General features: G+C 35.5%; 2 protein-coding genes across 2 annotated transcripts; both read right to left on the bottom strand.

Moving 5' to 3' along the window:
- Positions 1-6257: 6257 nt before the first annotated feature.
- LOC108327752 (S-adenosylmethionine decarboxylase proenzyme 4-like) lies at positions 6258-6938 on the bottom strand. Its single transcript, XM_017561451.1, has one exon. It carries the CDS (start codon positions 6936-6938, stop codon positions 6258-6260), a length of 681 nt encoding a protein of 226 aa, XP_017416940.1.
- A 469-nt stretch (positions 6939-7407) lies between these two features.
- On the bottom strand, positions 7408-8924 carry LOC108339928 (uncharacterized). Its single transcript, XM_017577159.2, has 4 exons — positions 8727-8924; positions 8445-8632; positions 8227-8389; positions 7408-7892 (listed from the first exon to the last, which is right to left on the bottom strand). Exons 1-4 carry the CDS (start codon positions 8802-8804, stop codon positions 7665-7667), a joined length of 657 nt encoding a protein of 218 aa, XP_017432648.1. The 5' UTR covers positions 8805-8924; the 3' UTR covers positions 7408-7664.
- Positions 8925-9847: the final 923 nt, after the last annotated feature.

Here is a 9847-nt window from a genome sequence, read left to right as displayed (position 1 = left end):
CTGTTCTTTCTCTTTCTTGTCTCTCTTCTTCCTGTCTCTCTTCTTCCTGTCTCTCTTCTTCCTTCTCTCTTTTCTCTTCTTCTTCTTTTCTCTCTTCTTCTCTTCTCTCTCTTTCTTCTTTCTCTCTTCTCTTTGTCTTGTCTTATTTCCTCTTGTTGTCTCTCAACATCTCTTTGTAGTCTCTTCAACTCTAGTTTCTTAGCTTTTAACTTCTTAAGTCTAATTTCAAATTCTAGTTCTCTAAGAAGGAACCCATTATCGTTTAAGCTTTCAAGAAATGTTTTTCCTTCTTCAATGTAATCTCTCAAGAATTGGAGGTTTCTCTTAATATGTGAAGGCACAAACTCTTTTCTCATGCAAGATTTTAATTCATACCAATCACGAATGGGGGACTTTCTTCCTATCCTAACATGATATTGTCTTTCATCCCACCACTCTCTTGCATGCACTTCAAATCTAGATGTGTAGAGACTAAGGACATAAGATGCACTATTGCTAGAATGGAAATAGGATTCAGGTTTACTTTTTCTAGCAATGAATGGATGCATGTCATCAATTTCTCTTTCCCGAGCTAGGTATGTTAATACACCAATATCCTTACCAAAGAATGGAATATTTGCCCTAGCTTGTTTATACAACTCATCCTCAATCCGATCAAATTCATGAAAGGAACAAGTCCTTCTTCTAGCTTCATCAAGTTTTCTTTTAATTTCTTTGAAACTAATGGATTTATCAAAACTAGAATACCGAGAGGACCTATATGAAGAAGAAGACCTATAGGAATCATAACAAGACATCAAACTCTTTAGATTTTGGTGAAGGATTTCTAGACAGATTCTAGAGGTAAAAGAAACCGAATAGCTCCCAGGAAGGAGAGGTGAGTCACAATGGACATGCTTAAGAACCTTGTCCTTCCTTAGCTAGAGTTTCTTTGGTTGTTTCTTACCTTAGTGTCTAGGTAGAAATCTTTCAAAAAAATTTTGAATGCAAGAATGGTATGCACCTAAAAACCAAACGAAGGTTTATCTATATGAAAGTGAACCTAGATATCACGGAGACGTAAAACAAAAAGAACAAAAACCAAAAATATTAAAGAAAGAATGGAAGTGGAAAGGAAAGATGAGACTCGACCCTAGGGGAAAGTGCAAGTGACACTTGGAGTCCCTTGACACACTTTCACACTAAGATGCGTAGATTAAACTTATTACAATGTTCAATGGTGCTCTTGGAATTGCTTGAAAAGCATTTTCCCAAGTCACTTTAAGTTGGAAATGAAAAACAAAATTGAATGAAACTACAAAGGTTCCGTGATACCAAGCCAAAATTACAAGTAAAGATTGTGAACAATTGAACAAAGCCAAGTGTGGCTGCTATTTCAGCTTGGTGGAATGCCAACAATGTGTATTTTCGCTGCTGACTTGGTGCTGGACCAGCAAGGAAAAATGCTCTTTGAGTGCACACTTGTAGCCAATTTAACAAATCTTCCACTCCCTAATATGCTACCCCTTTGGAGCAAGCAATCTGGGCATTTGAAGCTTTACCACCACGTTGCAGCAGGCCAAACATAACAGCAAACAAATAATTAGCACAACACTTTCTTTGCACCAGATTTTGAATGAAAATCAATTTGACAACATAAAGGAAAGTCAATATAGATGAATTCTAATGATGTTTAGGGGTAGAAAAAGAGGTGGCACTCAAAAGGAACCTAAGAGAGGGTCTAGAACAGATCACACAAGCAAGAAAAACTCAAAAACAGTGAGGAGACCGTGTGCATTGTAAGTGTTTGATGGAAATTCAAAATTGTTTAACAAAATGCCACAAAGAGATGCAGAATTTGGGTTTTCTGGTTTTGAGCTTTCAAAACTGGATTGTAGGGATTACTTGCACGAAAACTTGCACGAAGCTCAAACAAAAGAAATATGGACGAAAATCAGATTATACAAAATCAATCCAGAAATCATGTTTTATGCAAAATTTGGACTCGAAAAAACAGTGTGCAATGTTGTTAGCTCAAATGATCAAAGTTGGACATGATGCCATTGCTTTTCATGATCAACATATAGCTAGCAATGCACTTGACTCAATGAAAAATGAAAGAAATCAAAGCTGAACAGAATCAAACCAATGCAACAGTAAAACAATGCAATAACATGCACAAGACTTTGACAAAAGTGGAAAATTAAAATTGAAAGTTGGAATTGGACTTAATCAAACAAATAACACCGATTAAAATGATGATTAAATGCTATGGAAAAGTGAATGGAATCAAACATCCACAGAAAACACGAAAACAAAGGAAACAGAAATCAAAATTGATCAAACAGTAACATATACAAACAACACATGACGGAAGTGAAGAAAATGAAGAAAAGAGCAACTTAGCTCCTTGAAGCACAGCATGGACGACTGGTTCTGGATGCTAAATGATGGAAGCGGCGTCTATCTTCAAGAAGAAACGAATCCTCATATCAGAATGTAGTAGCGGAATGGATACACAGTTGCAGACGACAGTGCAGGTAAGGTGTTTGTGAAAATGTTTGGCAGTGGTTTGGATGAGTATGTGGTGAGTTTCTAGCTCAGATGGTCTTCCAGCAGGGAAGGAAGCTAGAGGAAGACAAGCTAAATCAGCTCTAAGTATTTGAACTCGAAGAAGTAGAGGCTGGTTGCAATTCAACAGCATAACACTATATCAATTCAAGTTAAGTTTTACAATGGATCAAGCTCTCTTTTATAGATGAAGAGAAGCTTGGAAACGTGCAAGGGAAGCTGCATATTTACAATGTGCATGAAGCAAAGAGAAGTGTGCAGGAGACGGTAGTCAGCTGGCTGCATTTTGCACGTGGAACATGTTGGAAACATGCTTCAAAGAAAGAAGATGCACGGCTGGATATGTTTCACATGGAAAGAGTTGAAAACGTGCTCTAACGAGAAGAGGCTTCACGGCTTAACTTGTCTTTATTGTACTCCCTTGCTTGGCAAGCTTGTTAGGATGTGTAAGCATACTTTCCAACCTTATTAATGTCCTACAAAACAATGTAAATGGAATTAGTTAAAGAGAATCTATCTAAGACTTAGATAAGGAAAGAGATTTAGCAATCTTTATTCTACTTCCCTTTCTTTAGTCTTAGTTTTAGTTGATACTTCTTTGGATGGGAAGTCCCTAAAGGGGTTGCCATCTGTATGTGATAGACGTTCATCTACATCTAACTAGTAGTGTTTTTGTTATGTATTTTTGTTGTTTTGAAAATTCACACCAGGGATAAGAAAGTGTTTTGGTAGTTGTTCCTAGCCACCTTAGGTGACCCGACTCTAAACTAGTACTATGTGTTGCCTCCCTACTCGGTAAACTTATTTAACATGTTGAGTACCATGATCAAAGTTTAGTTTGCCAACCACAAGATAATTTCTACCACATCGACCTCTTTGAAGTATCTGCAATAAGAAAAAAATGAGACGCTTAGGCACTTCATGGAAATGTTCACCGAAGCAATGACTACCGAAGCAATGACTACGATCCAAGTCTTCACATTGTCCATGATCATGCACTATTTGATATGTGGTCTTCAACCTAGATCCTTTTCCAACTTGCTCTTCAAAAGGAAACCGACTAATATGGATGACCTAAGGGAATGGGTAGCAAAGTATATCGCTATCGAAAAAAAATGGTTGAGAAAAGCCAAGAAGCTAGCACCCCTATAACAGGAAAGACCAAGAAGTACAATGCCAATGAATAGGCACCCTTATAAGTTTGTGTAGGCTTATCCTAGTGATCATATTTTTCTGCCTAGAACACGTTAGATTGTCTGGTTCATCTTTTTCTTCTTAGATAACATCTTTGAGATTGTATCTTGATATACGTTGTTTGTAAGATTTCTTGTTATAAGAGTCTTAGGTTTGTGCTTTAGAGACTTTTTAGCATAAGTCATTCAGGTTTTCTATTTATGATTACAACATCTAGATGATTCATTTGATAGATACTTAAATGATTCAATGTTGTTAGTTACCATATGTTTAGATGTTCTTTCTTCCTAAGGAATATTTTATTGAGAATATTTGTTAAACTTCAAAACTTCGAGTTATTGAACGGTCTTGTCTTTTTAGACAATCTTACCTTAACGAGATTAACTATTAAATTGTCATAATTAATTTCATTTAACATTCACACTATTTTTCAATTTCCAACTCGTATTCATTGCTTATTTCATTAGAGGTTTCATCTCCATTATCCACCAAAAGACTAAATTCTAACCTAGTTAATAATTTTGCAATTAAGTCCAAGCAAAAGTACCAAAAAAATAAAACCAAACAAATGAAACACATTTCTAATCCTAATACAAATTTAACAAATAGAATAAAAACAACAGCAATACAAATATAAGGAAAAATATACTAACTAGAAATTTAATAGACTAACCTTGTTAATACTAACACATCACAAATCATAAAGTTATAATTAATTTAATAGAGTTATATTAGTAATACAAAAATTTGAAACGTTTTTTTTCTTAAATATAATTTTATAATTAATTTAATAAAAGATATTAATACTAAAGAAAATTGAGGTCTTTTTTCTTAAACATAATTTTACAATTAATTTAACAGATAAATATTGGTACTAAAAAGAATTGACTTTTATCTTATAGAAGATTAAAGCGAGTGTTTTACCAATTTCACCCTTGAGTCGATCTATTTATTAGTAGCGAGTACTTCAAATTTGGGTGGACCTTCCTCGTGTTCCAATCCTATAAAACATCCAGAGCATAAAGCCACCAATTTTACCACTTTTTAAGAGACTAGCACTCCAATTCCTAGTAAGTAACAATACCCTATACTCTTATTACTAAAAACAAAATTAATATTGAAAAAAAAAATTCATAAACTTTACATCAAAATTGAAACAAGATAAATAATATATTAAAGCAATATATATATGTAAGAGTACATATCTTTAAATGATTTCAGAGCATCTCCTGATGTATAATCCTAAAAGAACTTCAATTTTAATGTGTAATACAAGAATAAGCAATCGAGGTGAGGACTTTTACGCAAAAGTAGTATTGGTATAATGGACTTTTACGCAAAAGTAAACATTAGAACAGGATTGGATGGGTTCTTTATATTTTCTATAAAACTCAATTTAAATCAACTGATTCTTAATATGTTTATATTGAAATTCGTTACAAATTTCAAGAAAAAGTTTAAAATTTGTAATTATAAAACATTATTTTAACGTAATTTAAAAAAAATAAACCATATAATTTAATATTTAAATAAATTAACATTTTCAAAATATTTTGTAGCTATTAAAATAGTAAATAAATTGAACAACAATTATATTATTATTATTTAATATTTCATCATATGATTAAAAAGTGGGGTTAAACATGTTTTTAGTCCCTAAATTATCAAGTGATTTTGGATTTCGTCCCTTTTCGAAAGGTTTATTTATTTTAGTCCTTTTAGTTTTAAAACTCTTATTTTTAGTTCTTAAAATTGAAAGACGTTAAATTTTTGTATGAGATGGCTATGGGTGAGTCAGGTGGGTGTCACATTTTTTCTTTTTTTTTCTTGAAATATTTGCCATGCGAACCGTTCCTTATTCTCTCCAATCACTCAAAACGTGCCCTGATCTCTTTCACACCCACCATTGTTCCCTCTCCTAAGTCTCCATTTTCATCCATTTGGGGTTTCCCATGGTGTAGGTTCAAATCATGTGGAGCGCGGTTTTCTCACGCTTTTTTAGGCCGTGTTTGGTGGTGAGCTTCTTCACGGTGAAGTAGTTGTGCTTCATGGCGCGCGTGGTGATGTAGACGAAGAGTTTAATGACGTCACGGTGAGAAGTTAGTTTATGAGTGACGTTGGGTTTGGGTTATGGTGGAAGAGGGACAGAGGGGTGCTGCTGCTTTTTTAGAGAGAGAAGTGTGGTTGCCGGAATCTGAGAAAGAGAGAGAGAAAGTTTTTGGTTAGTCATGGCTTAGTCTGATGATGAAGGTGCCCAAAGACACGGGAAGAGCCATTAAATGTCTATAGTTTTGGGTTAGTGAGACACTTTTATTTCCATTTTAGAGCAATTGGGTGGACTTGTTTCCTTTCCTAATTGAGAGAAGAGACTGAGGGTTTTTCTCGAGTTTAGCTTGGTTTTTGAAAGCACTACTTATTGCAGATTTAGTTGGTTTTCACACCTTTGATTATGTCTGCCATTTTCTCTCCTGCTACAGGCGAATGCTATGCTTGGAACATGAATCCAAGAGGGGTTACATTGGGCTTGAATACTCTGGTCGCACAATTTTCATTAAAATTTTGCCTACTGGGCCATAAAACAACTCCTTCTTCTTGTTGATGGAGCCGACCCACTCGAAGCTAGCGTAACTGAAATCGTCCTCTAGAGTGACGTGGATGGTGGAGTACCAATCCCCGTCCATGCCATTCATAGAATACCTACACGGGTCAAACGCGAAGTCATACATAAGGGCGTCCGGGTTGATTTTGTTTATCCCGGTGAGCTCCGTCATCTCCTTCCCGGCAGAGTCGCTGGATTTTCCGTCCTCTGGTGGTCGGAAAAACTTGAGTGCGAGGATGGGGTCCAGCTCGGTCATACAGATCTCCATGGTGAATAGTAACTCGTTGTGGTGATCATAGGACAGGTGGGGTAGAGCGTGTGTGCTGTCGTTGGTTGTGAAGACATGCCAAGAGTGTGAAGAAGATTTTGAGGGCATGATGGAGGCTTTTCTGAAGCAGAGGTTTGAAGGGATTGTGTCTTGCAAGTAGGTAACCTCATCCTTAAAGCTGGTGTGGGGGAAAGGTTGTGACTTGGGGAAGATGAAGCTTACTCTGGTGTAGCGGCAAGAGGAGAGGGTGAGGCCTAAGTGGTGAGCATATGGGATCAAGGAAATAATGGACATATTCAAAGGTGTCAGTTTAAAATTCTTGGCCATAGAACAACTCCTGCAATCCAGAAATGCAAGGTGAAAGAGATGAACGGACATTTTGAGTGATTGGAGGAGAAGAAGGAAAAGTTTGGGAAAAACATGGCAAATATTTGAGAAAAAAAAAACGTGACACACATTTGGCTCACCGATAGCCACTTCATACAAAAACTTAACGCTATTCAATTTTAAGGACTAAACATAAGAGTTTTAAAACTAAGAGGTCTAAAATGAATAAACCTTTCGAAGAGGGACAAAATCCAAAATCGTTTGATAGTTTAAAGACTAAAAACATATTTAACCCTTAAAAAGTGTAAATACTTGTTGGCCTCGTTGTGTGTAGATCTAAGTGCATACCTTTTAGAAAATTAGCCATAGACGGATATAAGAAATATACGTAACAAACGAATTTAGATTCTTTATTTATTTTGTTTAACAATTACTCTGGTATGCATTTAAAATACTTTAAAAAGGAAAATATTTTTTAACAACTGCTTATGTGATAGTTTCTGATTGATCCGTTTTAGATACACAGACTAATAAAATAGTGATACATAGTCTATTCTCAAAAACTTATTAAAAAAATTGTTAACATGGTCCTACTTTAAAATACATGTAAGAGTAAAACATGTATTGCTTCTCTTAGTCTCATATCTGAATGCTCCTTTTCTTTGCTTTATCAGTGCAGACGGCCTCTAAGAACCGTTGAAACTGGAAAAAGGAATGTGACACTCTTCAAGTAGACGAATAGTTAGCAGTGACACTTTTATCTTGTGTTTGCGTCATCAGAATAATCTGAAGCTGCTTTTGCAACTGTGCTTTGATTTGGTGGTTGCAATCAATGATTCTACACATATTGTCCTTTTCAGCCTGGAGTTCCAACCTTCTCATTTCAGCAGCAGTTATTTCGGAATTGCAAGAGTTGCCACTGTTACTTTTAAGTTCCATGAAAGAGGACTTCAGCTGAAAACACCAAAAACGCCAATCCAAAAATTCAGCAATTTCATATTAACTCACATCACAAAGGAACAAGAAGAAAAGAAAGGAGATGGAAGACACTATAGAAGATATTGACAAGTTTGAGTAAAATTTGATAGGGAGCATTAACTTAACATCCAAATATAAACTACTTAAATTTATTAAAATTAACAAGCAAACAAACTGTCTAAAATCAAGCAATATGATCTAGAAAGCACTCACTGAGATCACATCATGCATTTTTTCTAAATTCGTGCAAATTCATACCAAGACAAACTGTTAATTGTTTTCCTTTCAGTTATACGTAACATGTAATTACCAGGTTCACTCTATTCCTCAAACTCTCAACTTCCGTTCTACAATTCACCACAAAGCTCTCAGCAATTTCCTTGAATTTCCTCATTTCTATCCTCTTGGCCTCGTAAAAGCACTCTCTCGTGTCGCGCAATTCCTCGAGCTCCTCCACCTCGTTCTGCAACGACCTAAAACGAGGCCAATTAATCAACGATTTCAGATTTTGAATACGCACGTGGCTACCTGAGTTGCAATGAAAGCGAATCATGCTTGGCTTCGAGGTTCTCGATTTGACACTTGAGAGCGAGAAGCTTGAAATTCTGAGACGCGATTTTGTGATCGAGCCAGGAGCACCTCTGCTCTGAGGCTCTGATGTTTGCGAGCTTCGAAGCCAAAGCTCGGGACTTGTCGGCTTGCGACTCCTTCTCGGCCTGCAGAGTAGACAATGAAGATTCAGATCTCAGCATCGTTGTGGCGAAATTGACGGGAAAAATATTGAAAATATGGTGGTGAATCGAATTGGACCTGAAGAAGAGAGAGGCGTTGGATTCGAGTACAGTCCATCTGGTGGAGACGCTCCTGAAATGCGGAGGAAAACGCCATTGATACTGCAAGCAAACAATGACAGTGAAGTGAAGGTGGTAGAGTGGTGGTGGGAAATCACTGTGCGATGCCAGAAATGGATGAATACAAAAGAAACAGATTCTTTCTTGCACTGAAATTCTGAAGGAATGGAAAAAAACAGACACCATAATATGATTTATTTTAACATAATTTAATGGATATTATATATTATTTAGAAATGTGTTATTAGAAGAACATTTCATCAATTGAGTATATTTTATATTTTTAAAAAATTCAAATTTGTATGTATTTGTCCTATGACAATTGTATTATTATGCTGTAATAAAAAGAATAGTATGATAAAAATAATTTTATATAAATTAATTTAATTTTACACCATATTTTTACAACATATAGAGATATAACAATATCATCAAAATGATAGTTGGTAAGTACTCTGTAAGACCCTAGAATCTCAAGAATTTATCAAGTTGTAAAAAGTTCAAGTTATAATGTAAAATGGAATGCTGTCAGGTTTGACATGGTTTACAATGGTTTAGGATGGTCCATTGGTTGTTTATTATTGCTAAGTGCCAAGTGCATGGGTCCTTAGTTGTCTAAGGCATCTTCTTTTAATTCCAAATCAGATTTGGAGTTTTGGGGAAGAGTAGAGAGGTCCTTGGTGGGAGGTGAACGAAATCCTAAGTGTCCTAAGTGTGGAGGCTGACTTGGTCTAGCAAGGAGGAGAGGAGTTGCTCTCTTTGAAGAAGAGTTTAAGGTGTTTTAGTCTTCATGAGGTAAGGGGAGCTAACTCAACTTAATTTCAAGAATTTTGTGGTTAGAAGTATGGTTCCAATTGCTTGATTTTGATGTAGGGGAGCTAATCCTTTCTTGTTATGATCATGAATATGAATATGAATATGTTAAAAATTTGGTAATGGTAGTTATTTATTGATTTGTGTAAAATTTGGTTTTCATGATTATAATTTCTTATTTTCGAGTTACTGTGGTGAAAAATTTCTATTAATTGTTTTCACCGTTGGATTTAGCTAAAATTTTAATATGTGAATCCTAAGACATAT

The sequence above is a fragment of the Vigna angularis genome, chromosome 1, assembly GCF_016808095.1.
Source record: "Vigna angularis cultivar LongXiaoDou No.4 chromosome 1, ASM1680809v1, whole genome shotgun sequence".
Taxonomy (NCBI): Eukaryota; Viridiplantae; Streptophyta; class Magnoliopsida; order Fabales; family Fabaceae; genus Vigna; species Vigna angularis.
The sequence above is the reverse complement of the archived record's forward strand: the minus strand, read 5'-3'. Positions and strand labels throughout refer to the sequence as shown.